The sequence below is a fragment of the Lagopus leucura genome, unplaced genomic scaffold, assembly GCF_019238085.1.
Source record: "Lagopus leucura isolate 7727_CA_CO unplaced genomic scaffold, USGS_WTPT01 Super-Scaffold_100002, whole genome shotgun sequence".
Classification (NCBI taxonomy): domain Eukaryota; kingdom Metazoa; phylum Chordata; class Aves; order Galliformes; family Phasianidae; genus Lagopus; species Lagopus leucura.
Genome location: NW_024962263.1, coordinates 7,789,739 through 7,810,880, shown reverse-complemented (window position 1 = coordinate 7,810,880; position 21,142 = coordinate 7,789,739). Strand labels below are relative to the sequence as shown.

Sequence of the window (21,142 nt, the reverse complement as noted above, 5' to 3'; positions counted from 1 at the left end):
CCCAGGAGTTGCTATTCATACCTGGCTGTCACACTACCGAAACAACCCATCTGTCTCAGTTAGTATATTTTCTCTCAGAGAAAACAGAGAGAAAATATTTACTCGATGTTCCGGTTTCTCTCACTTATTGGCACAATATTTTCTTCTGTTCTGCTTCTCAAAGATGTTCTTCAGCTCTATGACCCTGATAGTTGATATACAAACGATTCCCTCACTAATTTAACCAGAAAAGTGCCTCCAGTGCATACACTCTCTTTCATATATGGTCCCTGTAACTGTCTGTCACTCCAAAATCTATGCATTGTACCACCATCATAATGGTAATTAGGTTTGGGGTTTTTTTTTCTATGAGTGGGCAACTGTTTGTCGTCAAGCAAAAATGAGATGCCCATGGAAGACAGCTATGGTAGAAAACTTCTTCATCCTCACAATTAGGTGTTAGCCATTCACAGTGGATTTGTCCATTTTGCAAAGTGGATATAAATTCTGGTTTTCATCTGATGTGCAACAGCCTACAAAATTCCTTTGGGTAACAAGAAATGTCCTTGCTAGTCCTTTAATTAATTTAAACCCTTTTAACAGCTTTAAGCTGGTTGTTCCTGCTTGTATTTTTGCTGTACTGAGAAGAATTTAGTATTAGTGACCTGGTGAAATAATCCTTCGTTAAGGCGAACAGTTTTCAGGTAAGGGTTATTTTATATACTTATTTCCTCAGTTTGGGGCTTTTTGTTCTCAGAGTGAACACTAAATAAGCACAATTCACCAGCATGATGCTCCTTTAATAGAGAAAGTATATGATGCTCTGGGGCAGTATTAACAGGAATGTTGTGTGTAAGAGCTGGGAAGTTACTGTTCTACTCTACTTGACACACATGAGATTTTGGCTTGCATTCTACCTCTCATCAAGGACACCCCATTTTGACAGGAGCAAATAATTTGGAATACACCCAGAGAAAGAACAGCACAAATGACAAGAGAATGCATGAAAAATATTATTGAATCTTGAGAGAAAAGGAAAATGAGATTGACTTTTAAAGACTTAAGATGCTGATACGGTAATGACTGTGATGATTGCCTTCTCCATATCCATCACAAGTAGGACCAAGAGTGATAGGCTCAGTTTCCCTCAAGAGAGATTTGGCTTTATATTGGGAAACACCTCATAAGGACAAGCAGAGAAGCAAGGAGCTAGGGCAGCTGGGCAACCACTTCACAGAAGAAGCTAAGACAAAAGGTTGGGTGTATTTCTGCCATGCCTCAGTTTTCCTCTTACTTAATGATCTGAACCAGCTCACCAAGGGTTATCATGCAGACTCCAAAGATGATGCAAGAGCAAGCAGAAGCAGAGGATGAAAGCATGGAGAAACAGGGGGTCTCCTTTTCTGGTAAGAACACTGTCACAACTAAGACCACTGTGGCTCTGGGCAGCCTGGTGTAGTGGTTGGTGACTCTGCCTATGGCAGGGGGGTTGAAACCAGATGGTCATTATGGTCTTTTTCAACTCAGGTCATTCTATGATTCTATGATGATGACCACCAGCATCTCTACTTTCTTAACAATCCTCCGTCTCAATTCATGCATCTTTGTGCTCTGTTACAGTACGGAGATCCCACAGGAAAAGAGAAAGAGGAGAGAAAGGCACCTGATTTGCAATTTCACAATTTCTCTCTTCCATCAGATGATGGCTCAAGACATCCCTCTGCAGCACTTTGACCTCATCAGACAGCAGAGCAGTGCTCTCTGATACACTCACAGGGAGCAGCAAAGGCAAGCCCACTATGCTAACACACGTGTTGGCTCTGAAGAAGTTTAGGAAACCAGCAGTGGTTGTGAGAGACAGTTGGAAGCTCTCCTTTTTATTATATGTTGATTTAGAAAATCTGATCTGCTAGTCATTTCTTGTTGGGTCCTCCTCTGTTGGAGGAGATAGAGAAAATACTGAGGGGCCTGTAGATCAAAAAAAGTTTGAAAGTCTCTAGCAAAGCTGAAAATATGGGATGGAAATAAGAGTTTAGAGATAGGGACAAGTTCAGATTTCTGCTCTGCTTGATTTATAATGGCCTGAAGACAAGTTTCTTTCTCACTGGAAGAGTGCTGCCACCACCAAGAGCAGGAAAACTGTTTGGGAGTAGGGCTGCCTGCCTCTTGTTTTGTGAACAGTTTCTCTCAGCTCATGGATCTATCCTGATTCGGGAGAGGAAAAAGGAGAAAGAGAAAAAAGTAGGAAAAATAGAAAATGAAAAGAAAGTAATCTGTTGTAGTGTAGGAAGGCTTTTTCTCCTCCCAAGTTTAATAATGACACTTGTATAGAGTTTATTAATGCACGTGCTGTGTTTTCTATACAAATCATTGTAGATCTCTAAACATATTTTGCCATACATTAACCCAATTTTACATAGCAATGCATTTTCAGCTTATCCTAGCTAGAAGGTCACTGTGTATGTTAACTGGATGCTCTGTTAAGGGCCATTTATAATTGCCATGCAGATAGCTTCTCAAGACAGATAGTTCTCGGTTAGTTCATGCACATTCAGAATGATAGTGTTTAACCTTTTGGTTTTGGATATGAAGTTTCTCTTTTCTTTGCATGTACAACCTAGAAACCAATTGCTGGCTTGGAAAACGTGTGGTGAAATCTTTCCTTGTATCTCTACTATCCTAGAGTCTGCTGGTGACTTCATGTGTTTCTGCCAAGGCCAGTTTGTCCATGAGTGGTAAAATGATGGTAGAATTTCTGCTGAGTAACAGAGCATGTTTACAAGAGCAGATGAGTTCCTCACGACACATATTTATACAGCAGATACCAGAAGAAAGCTTAGCTTGCCACAGAATGCAGAGCCTGCCCTTTGCCTATGACACTCGGTTAGCTTTCCAGATGACTTCCCTCTCATAGCTGATAGACGCTGACTTTGGCAGCATCATTAGCGATAGGCCGTGTATCATAGCTAATCGTATCTGCTGAAAGGCTTTAAAGTCTTTTCACATCCTCCTCAAAAAAGATGTATTTTTTCCCTCTCATTATTTTTACCACTGGTTTCTAGTCCGCAGTTCATTAAGCAAACTTTCAACCCTGTTTAGGTATGCTTTGTCTAAAGAGAACAGCGTTTGTACAGGACCAAATTCAAAGACAAAGTTTTGCTTCTTTCTTTAAAGAAAACATAATAATTAAGCTCAGATTGACACAGATCAAAACATTGGCAAAAATTGCTGGAAACACTGACTCAGGTTTTTTTTTATTTCAATTAACAGTTTCTCAGTTTCCTGTATAAACAGTGAAAGTGTCAAAAATCATTATCTTGGAGAATAAACTATTTTACTGCAAGATATGGAAAACTGGGTGTAACAACAGTGGTGTGTACTGGTCTGCCTGTTGGTGAACTGAACTGAATCACAGACGTTTTTTCTCTTGGTAGGAAACCTGTTAGTACTTATTTTTCTGTTCTTTTAAGTATTAATTTACTTGTCTAACAACCTCTGTTTGTCGTGGAAAGCTCTTAGCTTACAAGTTTAGTAAGAATAGAAGCATTCTGAGTGGCAATTCTTTTATTTGTAGAGTGGGAAGAAGGATATGGGACTTTCAAAATCATCATTTTATTAACAAAAACGCTTGTTTTTCTGAAATTTTTTTCCACTCATTTGACTGAAAAGTCCTCCGTGGCTCTTTTTGTCACTTGGGGTATTCAGCTTGGATTTGCTTTCTTTGCTCTGACAAACTCAGGTGAATCGGACCTAATCATAAAATTGTACATTCTTCTTTTTGCTCATGAACTTTGGCATTTGACTACAGGGGAAAAGGTTTCTTAAACGTATGTTGAATTTTGTCTGAAATACTGGCACGCTATCTTGTCCCCTACAGAGAATGATGAAATTATAACATTTTCCTGTTTCCCTCTTCTTTTGTTTCCTGCCCTATGTTGTCAGTTGTTTCCTAGGATACATTTCAGGTTCACGAGTTTAAACTGAGATAAACAGTCCTTGCTGGATGTTATTTCCACTGTTGGGTAAGACCACATGGAATTTTCACTTCCAGTACATGTTATTTTGAGTAATTTGTGTTTGTTTATTCAACATTATATACTTGCTGTGCCCTTGAGAATATAAGTGAAAGCAAGTTTCCTAGGGCTAAGAAGACGGGGTTGGTTAGAGCTGTTGTTCAGCTGTAGGTTCCAGCTTTGCTGAGCTTTAAGGCCATGAATATTCTCCCCAGAGCTGCTGAGATCACTCACACGCCTAACGCGTGCATTTCAGTTTGACTCAGCTTGACCCTGTTTGACTCCACAGTCAAGGAAATGATGCCACGGCTGACCATAGCTGTTTGTTTCTCATTTGTCTGCATTTACATACCCTCTGTGTCTGCTTTTCATTAATATGTGAGACTTTAGCAGGGGATTTTCACAAACATTTACCACTGGCCAAACTAAATTTAATTGGGCTCAGTTGGACACCATTGAGTGCTTTTGAAAAAGTGCCCGTCTTTTTTTCAGATGAATTCCCAAGAGTGCTTGTGAGCTGAAAACCATTCATGGTAGATACCCGTGTTTGTGTCTTCTCATAATAAAACTAAATGGCTTCCTGTCACCATAGACACTGTTTAGTTTTATATACTCCTCATAACTTTCTGGATCCCGGCATGTCCTCTCCTTTCTTGGCTTCATCTTGAGATAAATTCCCTCTTTGGATTTATTTTGCTAAGATACTCTCTTCATTCAAATGCCTCCATTAAAATCTTATTTTGCAGTTTGTCTGCATACATTTTTAATTCTTCTCTGAATCTCCTCTTTTTTCTTTTTAATTTTGGAGTGGAAAAAGGTTTAAGCAGCATTGTTCATTGAGATATTCGATAAGATATTTAGCAACGTAACTGATTTTCTCTCAGAGTTGTCAGCTGTCTCTTACAATCTTGGCCATGAGAGCATGCTCAAGAACTCACTATTCAAGCTCGCATAGCTAGAGTAGGAAGTACGAGGAGCCCTATTATGAGCACACATGGTACCAAATTAATTGGGAAACTACTGCTCAATTCCAGTCCAGTAGCACTCTGCATTGAACTTCAGCTACTGTCTGTGTCTCCCTTTCCTGAGCCTATTCATGCTTATCTTTAAAGGCATTATTTTTTTCCATGGTTTTTTTTTTTTTTTTTGTACACATAGGCAGTTTGGGAGCATGTTGGGATGAAACATCAGACCAACTGTATGATCAAAGGTAAAGCAGTATCAGAGGTGACATTTCCTGTAGGCATTTTTGCAAACAAGGTCCTGGCTGAATATCTGAGTCATTACTAGCAAATGTTTTGTATCAGTGTCAAAGAGAGAATTTTAATTGCATTTCTGCCTGGCATTAGATGCATAGTCTAGGAGCTGATGTTGCACCGCAGATGGAAGCTGACGTGGGACTGAGATGACATCTTTCATTGCAGAATACTTTCATCCAGATGTTCCTTCTCAGGGTGGGATATGGGGGCTGCACCTGTGCACACCAGAATAGCAGCAGCCAGGGAGGATTCCCTGCCATAACATGTGTCTGTGAAACACATACTTTCTCCCGGAGGAAATGAGCTTATGTCAACAAAAATGGGAACTTAAAAAAAATATATGTAGTGCTGGGAAAAGCAAAGCATCTTTGCAGCTAAACTGTGTGGGGAGATTAATGTGTCATAGCCCTCATGCACACATTCTTCTTCTTTGCCAAAAGCTGAATGTGACTGGAAACCTATGAAGGTCCATAGGTGCCAGACAGCTTAAAATTGAGATTCTATGAAATGCAAACAAATTGAAATGTTTGTCTCTTGTATAAGTAACAAGAATTATTAAGCATTAAATACCAATTGCAAGAAGAATTTTTTGAGATGGCCAACAATGAAACTGTTCTTGTGTACACATTTGGAGCAGGAGTCAATTGGAGTGGCTTGGACAAGCAGGTTCTGCTCTACACAGTAGTTTTGTATGCCCCAGGCTGGTCAATGTCACAGCAGCTTCCTCAAGTACTGAACGATATAATCATCCACATAGATACCCTCATACATGAGTAAGAGTGAATTGCACACATACACCTCATTTTCTTTTCCAGGGGGAGGTAAACCATACTCTTGCAACACAACATTTTTGTTGGTGTGGCTGTGTCCACATAGGGAAGGCAGTGGTTCAGCTAGGTACAGGCAGCTTGTAGACACCAAGAAGCTCCAAGATGAGAAGAAGATTGTCAAGTCTTGACCCCGTTCTTACTGTCAGGGCACTCAAGTCTTTGACTCCACAGTATTTCCTTTTTACTTTCAGTTTCACCTTGGCATTTTAGCTTCACCAGAGCAGAGTTCAAAGGTAGATGACGGTTTATGTTGTCTACTTTGCTGAGAGTTTGCCAGGTGTTTTTTTTTTTTCCTTTGCCTCCGTTTATCATTTTGCTCCTTTTTAAGTCCTAGCTATTATTCTTACAAGCTCTTCAGAACAGTAACTATTCATAAGTACATGTCATTAAAATGCCTACGGTACTAAAATGCTGATTTTTTTTTTCAAGAAGGAAGGGGTAGTATGGCTACATAATAATGTAGGAAAAAGATAGCTAAGCTAAAATTAGCCACAACCTAAAAATAAAGGAAAATGTATTTTTTTAAAGAAAATTTGTGTTTTACAGGAATTGTGACTTGTAGACAAAAAAAAATAAAATAAAATAAAAAACCAAAATAAAATACAAACCTCCTTTATGGAAACACAACTATAGTATTTCCATTTTTGGAAATGCATCTGCTCAACATTGATGTATTTTTGAGTGATCTCTTCTGACCCAACATTGCCCTTTTTTGTTCAGCATCCAATTCCATCAGCCCCATCAAAATGTGGTATTCCCCTAAACTACCATTAAGTTGAATAATACATGCATATGATTTAATCCAAGCTGTCTCCAGCAGTTAGTGATCTTCTGGAGAGTATCCAGATACTGCATGAAAAGAGATAACTGGGAAAGAAATAAACAATTTTGCTTGACAAATGGACCAGTGTATCTTTTGTCCCAGCCATCTTAGTCTAGTAAAAAATCTTGTTCAAATACAATTATTTTCTTGGAGACATAAATCGTAGTTTTTTCTTCCTCTGTGATTCTCAGAGCTTGGTACAAAAGCAGCATTGTTATCCCAGCCAAACAGGAGATGGAACTGAGGCAAAGCCTTTGGGTTAAACTCAGTAGTAAGCTATAAGAGAACCCCAGGTAGCTGGAAGCTATTAGTAAGATTCTTTTCTGCATTAGCCATCTTTTCTGCAGAATAGGAAATGTTTCAGCTGAAACTGCTAAGACTCGCCTAAAATGGAAGCTCTGGATGATTCTGGCTACGTGGTGGGAAGGCACTGACACCTTCCCACTCTGAGAGCAGGGAGTGAGAAAAATAAGTGGCTAGTTCATTTTTGCAGGGAAAGTGCTGGAGCATCACTGTGGACTGAAGAAGCTTTATATTCCTGAAGTGATTTTGTGTGCTTGTTTTTCAGGCTCACTCTTTAGTTACATAACAACATATGCCTTCCCTATTTACCGTGTTAAAATAGGCTGAGATAAACTCCCACTGCAAATGACACAGCACTGACATATACTGCTGATACACTGATGTCTTTTTCCACCAAAGTCAGATAGCTGCTGCCTCAGTCTGCTGCAAAATGTCTGTAATCTCAGAGCCATAAAGCACAGCAATGTGCGAAAAAGTGTTTGCTTGGCAATCATTGCCTGAGAGATCGCCCCTTAAAATGTTGGTAGCTCCCCAGATCCTCCCAGTGAGTATTTTGGATTGGAAGAAAGAAATACCTCAGCTAAGGCTGAAGACCTGAATGCCGTTGGGCTGGAAATAAAGCTTTTTGTAATGCTAAAAGAGAGCTTTTTTTCCTGGAGGGCACTGAAGATTTATTTCCAAATCTTTATCATGGCATTATTAGAATTTTTGCCTCTGGCAAAAAGAACTTTGCAACACACCTCACCTGCTTCCACAGTGAGGAAGAAGTGGTACTTCTATCAAATACTTTCTTTTGGAGGGTTTATCAGATTTTTTCCGAGATGGACAGTGCAGTGCAGTGCACGTTGTGCTCTGGTGAGTGATGTGCAGATGATTTCTAAGAGGCCCCATGATGAGAAAGTGTCCCAAAACACACGGATTGACAATAGCAGGGATCAGTCTGCACTCATGGCAGATGTCTTACACTCAATAGCTAAGGAAAAGAAAATTTACCACCCAGAAACTGTCAAGCACAAGATGTCTGCAGTGTATTAAGAGCTTTAGAAGTAAAATACCAGGTTGTGATAGAGGTTTGCTTTATGTGAAGTTTCTCTCGTCAAAATAATTTTGAGGAAGAATTGTTTTCCTTTTTTAACACCCGTTTTTGACATTTCTGAAATGGAAAAGCTTTTTGTTGTTGTCAAAATGACTCTGTTATGAAATGTAGATGTAGGTAGGGTAAGGAAGATGTTATAACGAACACTTTTTAGGAGTTCCTGCAAATAGTTCTACCTCATAAAATAAAACTGCAAGTTCTTGCAGCTCCTAACCTTCCGTGTCATAAACAAATGTGGAAATGGAAAGGGCAAATTCTCAGCTGTGTGCCGGGATTAAAACAAGAAGCAGAGCCTGTCTCCCCTCACCACCATCCTGTACCCTCCCCTTCCCCAGTACATCTTCTGCTGTGAAGATTTTAACATTCAGCAAGCTGACAATACCCAATTCTGGACCTAAAGCCGGTATGATATTGAAGACAAAAGGAATGTTTTCGGGATTTAAGAAGGAACGGTGCCCTTTTCCATCTATTAAGAGGTTTGCTCTGGTGCTTAAGAGCCCCAGTGCAGATAGATTGGTGGGCAGAGAGCAGGTGATAAGGTTAAAAGTGCACGATAGCTGCTGTTTATCAGTCAGATATCATCAGTGCGAACGGTGCCTGTATGTGTTTGGATTCCACACACATACATTCAAAAACACGTATCTCAACCAAAGGGCTACTCAAAACTCTTAACAAATTTACCTTAAAAGCGCAGCTGAGCTGCTGCAGTGGGTTGGAAAGGGGTGCACTGAAGAAATGAAGTCTGGAGAGAAGTGAAGCTGAGGCTTCTGTGCGCTTATTTCATACTTTCTGGCTCCTCCAGTTCAGTCTAGCTCTGAACCTCTCCCTTCTCTCCCCCTTCCCATGAGGCCTCCCTGACCTTACAATCCACCCACGGTTTCCATGTTACTGTCATCCTCCTTACACTTGACTGATGAGAAATATGTGATTATTTAACACATCATAAAAACAGCCAGAGCAAATGAAGGAGAAATCTGGAAAGTATTTTTAGAAATCTGTAAACAATCATTTCGATTCAGCTATTCAAAGCTGTGCACACGTTAGCTTATTAGCTGTTGAGCTGTCAGATGTTCTTTGGTTCTTTCACCTTTTTAAAATAAAATTAAGAAACACTCTGTTATTCTCCCAGCCATTTTGTATGTCACAGACTTCTGTTTGCAGAAACAATTTCTTTTTCGAGCTACAATAAACACAGAAGGTTTTTCTTCCCTGTGACTGCACATCATTTCATTGGCTTCAGAGGTTTGACAAGCAATGATTCACTGACATTCCTGGTGTGCTAAAAGGCTTCTCAAGGCAACTTCAGGCACATGCATCTGTTTGTTGTGTACAGCTCAACATCAACGTCAGATAAGCAGGAAGGAGGAGGTGAGAAAGAAGAAACTGTAAAACTTTTCTGGAAAGATGCCCAACGCAATGGTGGGACGCACATTGCCAAGGCTGTCTGCTGTGCAAGAGGCAGGAGTGTTTGTTACTCACCATGGTGTGATTTAGCCACGTTGGAATGACTCCATCAAGGCTTTTGGGGTAAACCAGCTCTCGGTTGTAGGTGTACAGGATCCAAAAGGATATAGAAACAAACTGGAAACAAAACACAAGAGGGAAGACATTTCAAAAGGAGAGAAATGGAATTGATGGCATTTGGACAGTGCTTTCGTTTTCGAGAAGGTAAAATATCTCCCATATGAAAAATGGTGATATTGCCAGATAATCTTATGTATCTCACATGTTACAACGTAAAGAATTTACACTGAGGTGCAGTGTTCTGTGCTGATAATGTGAGAAAACTCCTTTTATAAACTGACAGCACTGACATTTCTGGGGAATGTGTGATTAACTTTAAATGTTTTTTCCCTTTGCAGATGGGATTTTTTGATGGTCCAGAAGTTCTCTTTGAGGGATTGGCTGTCAAGCCACACTGCTTGGTAATGAAGTAAAAACAGACCTTTCTAGAGCAGTTCGCCTAAAACTTACTCTACCTTCGCAATTCGTAAGCTTAATTTCTAATTTTCAGGTGCAAGCCACATGGTGGGCACCCATCTTTTCCAATAAAGGAGGACTTACAGCCAGAGAACTGAAAAGGAGGAAACAAACTCTGGTGTCAGCAACCAACATCTGGAAACTGATTTGCAGTTTGTTGTCCTGGCTTTGTAGTTGGGCATACATTGTGTCTCCTGGAAATAAGCTGAAAGAATGTGACTGTGTTATGCCTCTGTGCTGGTGAAGATGCATGGGGGATAGGACAAGTACATGGTGGATGTTGCTGTGCAGGGAAGATAAATAAGCCTTCTCCATCCCTGGCAGAATTTCTTTAGTGAGCCAGCTGGCTGAGCTGCTTGGGGACAAGATTTAAGCAGTTTCTCAGCCCTGTGAGATTCAGAGGTGATTGCAGGCTTCATTCACATGCAGTGGTACCCATGGGTTCCAACACTCAGCACCAGACGAACAGTGCTGTCTGTGAGGGAGTAGGTGATCCACGGTGAATCTGATGTAGACTATGACAATAATTAATGTCCTGTGAAGCTGTATCTCTCTGGTGCTTATTTTAAGTCATGCTGGAATTGGAGAAGGAGGTGTGAGGCGTTGTTGTCTCCCGGGCACCCTCTCATGTCCTCTTGGCCCATGCTGCCCTTTTGAGAAATGCCATAAGTGGATCATTCCAAAGCTATTTGGAACATAAGATTAACAGAGGGGTTATACTTCACCCTTTGGGGTCAATCTCTGATCATTTGGGGACAGTAACCCTGAAGTTTTCACAAGAAGCTTTGTATTCAATCGTGGATGCTAAAGGCTTACACTGTCTACTCTTCCTGATGGTCCAAATCTGTTTTCAAATGGTAAAAGAAGGTCTGCAATCCTTATTTGTTTGACATGTGTGCATGTTTTGCTATTCACATCTATGCAAATGTTATTTGTATGTACAGAAGTTACTTACTGTGGACACTGGGAAAGCCAGGACACTGAAAAGAAGGTCTCTGCTGGAAATTACGCACTTAGCACATCGCAGTTCCTTAATTAGCCTCAGGATATCAGCCAGGAAGGACACCCCATAGAAGACAGCCTGCAAAAACTAAAGTAATTACATCTAATGAGGAAAACTCATCCAGCTTTAATTAGCATGTTCCTTACTGAACTCCATTCTTGCTCTTCAGGGAGCTGTTTTGTTCACGAGCTGCAAGCCCGCGTGAGGGAAATAGCTTTGGGCTAAATCTTTTTTACTAACTGAAAGTGATTAAATAAAGTAGTTTGGGAGATAACTTTAACGGTATCTCGTTTAACAGACTAAACAGAGATGTGTCGTGTGATTCGGATCAAGGAATGGAAGGACATGTTGAAAGCAGCTCCATCGCGCCTCGTATGTTAATTGTTATGTTCAGTGTGTCTGAGCAGGAACAGAAGTAAACAAAATTTGGCATGTGTCGGGAGATGTTCCCTGTAAGGGAACTGCTCGATAGCTTCTCCCATGGTTTAGTCAGTGCAGGGTCTTCTCTCTGGGTACTCACAGAGCAGCTGACTCCAGGGCTGTACGAGCCAAGGAGCTCAGAATGCTCCAGTATGAAAACCAGCTGCAGAAGTCACCAAACCAGAACCTCTGTTGCTTAGCTCAGGGGGATTGAGGGAAGGATTTCAAGTGCTTGGAAGCAGAGATCCAGACTTTACTAACGCTGGGTACATTAAAACATAACTAATGAATTTCAGAGTGCGTGTGGGATCTTTCTTACAAATCATATGCAAGGTATGAGTGTAGGGCTGCTTGGGGAAGATGGTAGGAGGATTTTGTAAACGATCAGGTAAGTGACAAAACAGAATTCTGCAAATTGCATGTGAAATTGTGTGTGAAATTGTGTATGAAATTGTCAGAATATTGTGGTTTAAGCCAATACTGCTTTTTCTGATTACTTTGTTTTCTCTCACAGTGCTATCACAGCAACTCATGCTGAACCAGATGTGTCAGACACACAAAGCCAAGCAGAAAAAAATCTTCTCCTGCTATCTCGCATTCAGACAGCTGAGTCTAATTTGGTTCTGTTAATTCATGGGGTGGCCTCTTCTTTCAGGCTGCAGTGGACCAAGGTGATGCAACATGGGGAAATCAGTCTACAGCAAATTCTGGACGGCTACTGATGCTCAAATGCTGTGTTACAGCTTTCAGGATGAGATCTCTTTTGCCATGATCTTATTCTGAATCAATGTTTATTTCAAGAGAAGTATCTGAAATTGTTGCAGATTACTTCATTAGTTGGTGAGGGAGCTGAGAAGGGTGGTGCTTGGGAGGGGACAGAATTAGTGCAGCACTTCTCCTTCCAAAATCCCTGTTATGAAAAGGATTGAGGGAAGGAAGGACTGATTTCACCATACCCTTCTTCACAGTAGGACTTCTGCAAGCTTTGATAGAATATTTTAGAGACCAAGATGCCTTGCATGTGGCCACTCAGGATGAGGTCACGCATCACCTGGTTCAGCTGCAAAACCTCATGTTTCCTCTCTAGAGCATGAGGTGAACAGCTGCATTTTTTATATAAAAATGCACACATGGTTTTGTTCAACTCCAAGGTATCTAAAGCAGCTGGTTCCCAGCACAAGTTCATACAATCATAGAATGGCTTGGGTAGGAAGGAACCTCAGGGATCATCCAGTTCCAGTCCCCTGCCACAGACAAGACTGTCACTCAGTGCCAGCCAGGGCCCCATGTGACCTGGCCTTAAATGCCTCCAGGAATGGAGCTTCTGCAGCTTCTCTGGGCATGAATCTGAGTCCATATGGGGATTCAGCCCTCCAAGTCATGGTTCCGATACATAGAAGTATGTGCCAGGGTGCAGTGTGCTTAGAGCCATACACATGCTCAACCCAAACACATATCCGAGTGCTTGGTCTCACCAGGACACCAAAACCAAGTCCTTGAAGAGCTAAGAAAAGCCTGGTAATAAACAGAAGCTCTTGCTACACCCTGTAGAGCCAGCAGTAACTTTCTGTAAAAAGCCTGAAAACTGAGCATGAGGGTGGTGACAATCTGGTGACACATAGTGACTAATGACCAATAAAGCAGTTAGGGGAAGGCATGGTTCCCAGAGGATGGGGCTATTATTATCTCGTACGTGTTCAGCCTTATATTAGTCATAGGACAGAGATAGGCTTCTCCCTCCCCATGACCCTTCAAAATTAATTAAAACAAACAAATCTGAAAGGAAACACAAGAGTTCCAAAACAGCCATGTCAGTCTGTGAAGTATTCTGTCTTATTTAGGGGAGAAGAAAGTTATCTTCTGAATGGAAAGTACTCATCCAAATATTCATTTGATTCATTTCTCCATGATTCATTTCTCTAGCTGAGCGCTAAGAGCATCTCCTGGAGAAGTTTGAATCCTGTCTCAGCAGCACATTTTATGTACTGCTCATAGCTCAACCTATGTCCGTTGGAGTGGATTCAAAGGGTATTCAGTTACTTTGTGGTCATCTTGTATTTTCAGAAGCAATGGAAAGACGTAATAATATAATTTTCAGAGCAGAAAATTGAACCTAGCAAGAACCATCCGTCTGACAGGATGAGAAACAGTGACTTAAATCAGAGCTCCCAACTTGCAGTCTTTCAAACTTGTTCTTATTCCTGTAAGAAAAAAGTGTATCCAAATCTTGCAGCCCTTCACTAATGGACTAGATGACTTTTAAAGGTCCCTTCCAGCTCAAATGATTCTATGAACGTTGAGAAATGTTGGGAAAATGTTGAGATTTAAAAAAAAAAATAAAAAAATCGACATGAAAACATGAAATTATCCCAGATGTCCTGTGAACTTCCCAAAGATCGGAAGCATTCAGAAAGCTAACAACTAACCCAAGGGAGAGAGTACGGATATGACAATCCCTTGTGGAGAGATGTTGCTTTCCTTTGCAGACCCTGCGCAGCTCCATGGTGCAAGGTGCTGTAGAAACCCTTCATTTGCCAGATCCGTTTTCCAAACTAAGAGTCATTGTGACAAAGGAAAACCGTAATTTTTATCTGCTTCACTGATCTGGTGATCACAGAAACTGGGTGTTTCTGTTCTGGCGTGATTCACTTTCACATGTAAGATCAGACATATATACATACTGAATTCTCAAACTTGTAGAAATAAACTGGGCTCCAAACTGTGCCCTGAAAGGGAAACAAATCTAATCATTTGGACTGACCTATTAGATATAACAGTCCACATTTAGTGCAGACACATGTCCCTTCACACATCTGAAAGATAGGTGTACTGAATGTGAGGTCAACTTGGAAATATGTAAAAACTACCACAAGAACTGAAAATATTTCGGTTATATGAGGCAAAAGCATAAGGGCTAAAATGGGGCAGGAATGCAATTAATAGTTTTTGAAGGTGCAGTGTGCTCATTGTTCAATGATTTACTAATAGATTTATGGCAGAGAGCAGACTTTCATGAGCTCAGCTATTTCAGGCAGTGAATGGTTCTGTTGGTATTCTTCTGTATCACAGACAAATAAATACTGAACTAATTTTATCTAACATTTCTGCTTGTTCCCTAGTCGGTCAATTAACTCCATTAGTGGAAAATCCACTTTGCTTTTTTTTTTTATTTCAACAAAAATATTGTTTCCCTTCTGAATCTCGATTGCTACGATCACTAGATAGATAAATGAAAGTGAAGGAAAGTAAGAGCTGCAGCTCTCCTGGGAGCACCACATGTCTGGCAAGGCATTGTGCACAGTGCTCGAGGACAACCGTATCTAGAAGAAATTCTTCCAGCATCCCTCCAGCAGAGCTGGGAGTCAAACTGCATTCCCATCTCCTGGAAATCATCATGTTTCCCCATATTTCCATAGCAGATCAGAGTGAGCTGGCCACAGCAGCTTTCTGCTGGATTGAATTTAGTGCCTTTTTAAAATGCAATTCTGAGCTGGTAGGAGGAATTTTTTGGGAAAGTTTCCAAACGATGCCAGATGCCAGGCAATCATGGCCCGGCAGGAAAGACATAGAAGAGCTGAACCAGAGCTCTGCACGGCTCTGGGGAAAGCTTCAAGGGCACAGCTCAGCATGGCAGCTCCTCTGCATCAGCACAGCGTGTTGGGAGCCTCTCAGCTCTTCCATGGCACTGTGCTTCATGGCACCCAAAGGCACTCCTGGGCCTATTCCCAGTTGTGCAGGAGCACAGCACAGTGGTTGTGGGCACTGGCGTAGGGAAGGAGCAATCTGGGCAACCATTGGTTTTCAAGGGATGCAAGGAAATGCAATGCCAGGCACGTGCACCTTAGGGGCAGGCTCCATCCCATGCTGCAGAGTTGGGGTGTCAGGCAGCTTCTTTGAGGCAGAAGGGCTGCCAACCATGGAAGAGGAACTTGGACTCCCTGCATTATTGCCACCTTTTCTGTGTCAGAGCAAGGCAGCCCCTCTCTACCTTCCCGCTGGCTGACAGCTCCATTGTAGAGTTGGTATCAGATCAATGCGTGGTTGAAGACTGGAGATGAAAGACTAGAGAAGTGGAGCAAGGGCCTCAGCTCAAAGAGATTTAATGGGATCTGAGCTGCTCAGCAGATTCATAAATGAGCTGGGGAAGGGAGTGGATGTGAAGGTAGCAAAGCTTTGTAAGTCTTTTTCTATTTTTTTTCTGTGGAAGCTGAGCCTGACTGTGAAATTGCCAAAGAATCTCAGGACACCGGGTGCCTGAGAGATCAAATAGAAAGGCAGAAATCAGTGTTGGTAAATGCAGAGCGGAGTATTTCAGGATAAAAAGCATCTTCAGTTATGTGTTTTGAGACGGTGGGCTCTAAGTTAGCTATGGCTCTTCAGGGAAGAAATGTGGGGCTCAGTGTGGACAGCTGCCTCATACTGCTGGCTCCTTGCTCAACGGTCATCAGAAAAAAGAAACAGTTAAGACTTTTTAAGAAACAGACTGGGAAACAACTTTAAGCCACTGTGTGCATATGTGTTCAGAGCTCAACCATTGCAGTCTGTCCTATTTAGCCCTTCATGAAACTAGAAAGCATAAGGAGAAAGGCAACAAGGAAGTTTTAATGAAAGTATTGGCCCTTTGTGAAGAGAGATGAAAAAGACTGAGACTTTCAGCTTGAAGAAAAGAATAACCAGGGGGGGAAATCTCGTAGAGGTCTGTAATGAGTAGCAAAGAAAAAGTGAACAAGAATGGACAATTGTAACATAGCAGTAAATGGGAGCCCAATTCATGGTGAAAATGAAAAGCTCTTTCAAAATGAATTGCTCTTTCACACAAGGCATTGTATTGTGGAACCCACTGCCATGGGACATGGGAGGAACCAGAAGTATAAACAGGTATGATTTTCGTTTATAGAGATGAGAAGTAGGCTTTGAATAAGCATTAGTTATCTCAGCTTAGGTTTACCTTCTGGGTATGTCTGAGTGCTGCTGGAATGCAAGCTGAGAGGGCAGAACTGTGGAAAGATCATTTTACACCTCCACATCGTCTTGTCTTTGTGCACGTAGCCTTTCCCTGATCAACCGCTGGATACTAAGTTCAAGGGAACCTAAATATCCATTCCAATGGATATTTCTGCTTCCCAAAATGCTGGGAGAGGGGCACTTGTTTTCTCAATCTAATGCTTGTAGGGTTTGTGGCATACTGGGTGGTAGGTCTCAATATAACTGTGTCTGGGGACACAGGATGGAGGTGCTGCTTTGACCGAGGGCATGGCTGGTGCTTTAGAGGGGACAGCTTTGATCCAAAAAAAGACAAAGGAGAGAAGCTGGGCACACAGAGAGCAGCTTGTCCAGGACTTAACTATAGATGTTTTAGGCTACTGACAGATGTCCCTGCATGAAGTACTGAATATCCATGAGGTAGTGAATCCTGGCCATCTGATTGTTGGCATTTCAGAATAAAATAAAATAACATAGAAAATTTCACAAAAAGTCTGAGTGTACTGATATGAAAATAAGACAAAATAACAACAAACCACTCATATGTCATCCTGACTGAAGCAACGCATATGTCCTCGTCCTTCCATTTGGTGCTTGCCCACTGACAAGGACTCTGTGGCTCTTTGAAGCCCAGGCTGCTATCAGCCACTTTGTGTGCCATTAGTTTGGTTGTGAATATTTCCTTGAATAACAGAAAAATTGAGGCTGGAAGGGACCTAAATTTCCCAAAATCCCTGAGTGTGTGCAAAAGCCCTACTTGGAACTGGGGACACCTTAGGCTTCCAATGAACACTGCAGCGAGGTGTCTCCTTCTGAAGAGTAAAATTAAATATAAATACATCCAGTGCCAGGCTTCCCACTGATGCTTAACTCTGACTGTCACATAGAACAAACAAAAGACCAAAGGGACCTCCATCCCTTCGGTCACCTTCAGGTTAACTGAAATCTGTCACCTGCAGGAACCCTCTCCCTGTGCTCAGCTTTTCTACCCCACTGCTGCCATCGTCACGAGTCACTGATGAACCTTTTGGACTGTGAACAAGTGCTCAACCTCAGAATATCTCAGGCACTTTCATTTTATGTCTGCTTCATGTAATGTCAACATAATAGGAGAACCAGAACGCATTACGGTCTACATTTTTCAGCGTAATTTTAGGAAATGCAGCAAACAGCATTGACAGCACTATTAAAACACATGTAATAATGTCACAAGCATCTCTCTGTAGGCTGGAACATCCTCCCCTTGTGTTCTAAACTGACTTTCAAACTCTGAACGCTCAGATTAGCACTATGCCATGCTTTTTTTTCACCCTATCTTGAATTTATAGGAAATGCAACCTACTGAAGAGCGGAAGTCAAATTGCAAGCAGCATGATAACATGCACTGCTGTTGCTTAACTGTTAGTTAAGGGTTAGATTGCATGCATCAGTCCTTATGGACATACTCTACTTTGTTCCCCTCTTCTCACTGGTAGCTCATCTTTCACAAAGAGGCAGCTTGCTGTGGAGTACTCACTTTTCAGAAGCCAAGCAGCTTGCCAGCCAATGCTCTTTCTGCATAAAACCTGTGACTACATTTCACTGCACAAGCACAGGCACCCACTGAGCTCCCTTTGGGCTATAAACCGTTAAAGGAAGCAGTTTAACAGCAGCAAATCCACCAGCTGCATATGTCTTGAGGCACAGACGGCAGACAAACAAATAGACATATTGGTATCACTGTACAACACAATTTGCTTACCAGATTGAGGACTGTCAAATATTTCCACTGCCCACCGTAAAGGAACACTTCAGATGGCCGTTCTTCTGTTCTTAGTTGTGTGAGTGAATAGAGGACGAAAAAATACCAGGCAAGAACAAGGCAATGGTAAGCTGCGAGAGTAGAGATTTCCATGCTTTAGCAAAAAGCGAGTGGTAATCAGTCTGAAAGCAGCTTTTCTTTTAAGGCCCTCGGTGGCTGTGCATGGAGGCAGCAGGGAGGGAGGGATTGCCGCCTCTGAGCAGACTCGGGCCCCTGTGCCACTTAATCACGTTGGTAGGAACATTCACAATGCTGTGAACCTTGCTTCTGTTTTTCCCCTTTTTACTGCAAAGAGAGGCTGGAGGGGGACGGGGCGAGAGGAAGAATAGGCTTACTCCCTGGATTTAAATGCCTTGCTCAAGATTAGCAAAGATTAGTTGCAGAGTTACATAAGTTTTTTGATGGTTGGTTGTTTTGTTTTTTTTTTTTTTTAATGTGAAAGTCTGGGGGGAGCTTTGCTACTGATTTTGTGTAAGTGGCTGTGGTGCAAACAAGTGAGTGAAAACAGACATTCTGCTCGCTTGTAGCTCCCAGGTATAGGCACATCTCTGATTCATTTTGAGCAGCCTTTGTGACTGCCTTCCCTTGTGCCAAAGGGAAACACAGTGCTCAGTGAAAGAGAAACTGAATTGTTAATAGGCTGGGGAGGTGGGAGGGAAGCCGAGAGGATTAGTAGGCAAAGGTTCTCTGAGTTGAAAAACACCGAGCGTTGACATTTTTTATGGGAAAAAGCTGGAGCCCTTCACATAGGAAACCCGGGAGGGGATGGAGCATGGGGGTAGGTGACAGTGCCAGAGCAGCACAGAGCTCCTCACCCACCTGCTCCCCTAGCGCTGCCATCCAGAGAGCCTCTTCCACTGTGAGACCAGCTGAGGTAAAGGAGAGCAGGACTGGCACTCACACCGTGGACACGGAGTGAAGATCTCATGGAAATGCTCGTTTTTTCGTCCTCTCCCACCTTGCCAAAGTGCCCTGATTAGCACTGGACCCGACACTTCCTATCTGGGCCCCCGCAGTCGCAGTGCTGCCTGCAGTAATTGCCACCTGGGTATTTTTCCACGCTCGAGCCCTGCAGGATGTGGCAATGAGGAGCTCCTCTCGTCACTGCGAAGGCTTTCCTTGGGCAGGGCTTGGCTTTGGCCAAGCACATTGCATAAAATGAAGTCTTTTTGCATTTCCAATTGTCCTAGAGGGAGCGTTGAGCAATCTGCTGTGTTTTGAATTGGTTTGTTTTTTCTCTTGGATTTATTTTTCCCCTCTGATACTGGACATAAGACTCCACGTGAGTTGATTTGCTATGAGCTCAGGCAGTGATTTGCATGTATGTTGGGAAATAGTCCTTTCAGTAAGACTTCATTGACCTCTCCCCTGGTTTGGACTACCCGCATCCCGATACCCTAAGCATTCCAGCCCAAATGAGATATTTCTGACTTGTTTAGACGTAGATATAGATGTTTTTGTGGTTGTTTGAGGTTGGAGAAGAAAACCAGAAAAAAAATAGTGAAGGAAAAAAAAAGGAATATGTTTTTGGACAGACAAGGCCATTGGCCTTTTCCAAAGAAATCCAGCAGAGAACACTTCACAGTTGCCTTCACAGACAGTCTGATGAGAGGCAGTGTGGGATGAGAGGTAAAGACCTCAATTTGCATCCCTCGGGTTGGATATTGGAACAGAAATTATTCTCTGAACAGTGGTGATGCACTGGCACAGTTTCCCCAGGGAGGTGGTGGAGTCACTGTCCCTGGAGGTGTCCAAGAAATGTGTGGATATGGCTCTGAGGGATGTGGTTAGCAAGCATGGTGGGGGCAGGTTAGCGATAATTTCAGTGGTCTTTTCCAACCTTAATGGTTTTATGATTCATGAGCTTCTTCCTCTGCAGCTCATTAAGACATATTAAGACTCATCCCTGCAACAAAAGGCAGGAGTAGAATGGGAGTATGGCATGGAGTATGGCCCTTTTTATTATTGATTTGCATATCAAAGGCACCTGGCATTCAGCACTTCACAAGTTATCTTCACACCAGTCTTTTTGATGGATTTGCTACAGTGCAACTTTAAAAACAGGAAGGCGTCTGCTTTTGCTCAGCAGGTTCCTGAATTTATGCAAATAAATGTAAATGTATGCAAAATGGCAAGGTATGTTTTTCTTTTCTGGAAGATCGTGGCCGGTAGGGCTGAGAAAGTGTCAAGTATGGTGACAGTTTTTTGATGTGGACACCTGTCCCACAGACTGAGACCATCTGCTTTGTTTTCCCATCTACAAGAAGCAGGATACGCATCCTTCAGCCTAGCTACAGAATGCAGAAAAATCGCAAGGGAAGGATGAGTGCCAGGTACGTCTGAAGTCTCACACACCGTGATTCACAGAGTCTTCTTGTGCTGCCAGTGCAATGCAGGGAGGAAATACACTGGAAAAGCAGTAAGCAGTACATTATGCCTTCTGCCCATTGGGATAAACATCTATTCAAAGTTCAGTGGAACAGAAAATTCAACCCAAAACTTTTTTTTTTTGTTTGTTTGTTTGGTTGTTTTTTTTTGCAAGAGTTGAAGATGAAGAAGAAAGAGGGAGCACATCAGGATGCAGACATATCTAGTACTGCTGCAGAGCAGACAGGATCGGCAGAGGATATCCTATTATCCATCTGCTTGATC

General features: G+C 42.1%; 1 protein-coding gene across 3 annotated transcripts in view; it reads right to left on the bottom strand.

Annotated features, from left to right (window-relative positions):
* Positions 1-19,530, bottom strand: part of LOC122179185 (androgen dependent TFPI regulating protein) — a 30,916-nt gene extending 11,386 nt beyond the window's left edge. Inside the window, exons 1-4 of one of the 3 annotated variants that reach the window (XR_006178572.1) lie at positions 19,310-19,530; positions 18,431-18,561; positions 11,239-11,373; positions 9,783-9,884 (exon numbers count right to left, since the gene is read on the bottom strand). Coding sequence is in view for 2 of the 3 variants with exons in the window: in XM_042869906.1 (XP_042725840.1) it covers positions 9,783-9,884; positions 11,239-11,373; positions 18,431-18,561; positions 19,310-19,418 (477 nt within the window). In the remaining variant the exon portion in view is untranslated. Of the gene's footprint in view, positions 1-9,782; positions 9,885-11,238; positions 11,374-18,430; positions 18,762-19,309 lie in introns of those variants that run through there. The other 2 variants (XM_042869906.1, XM_042869907.1) reach the window with 2 other exon arrangements.
* Between the last annotated feature and the right edge of the window lie 1,612 nt (positions 19,531-21,142).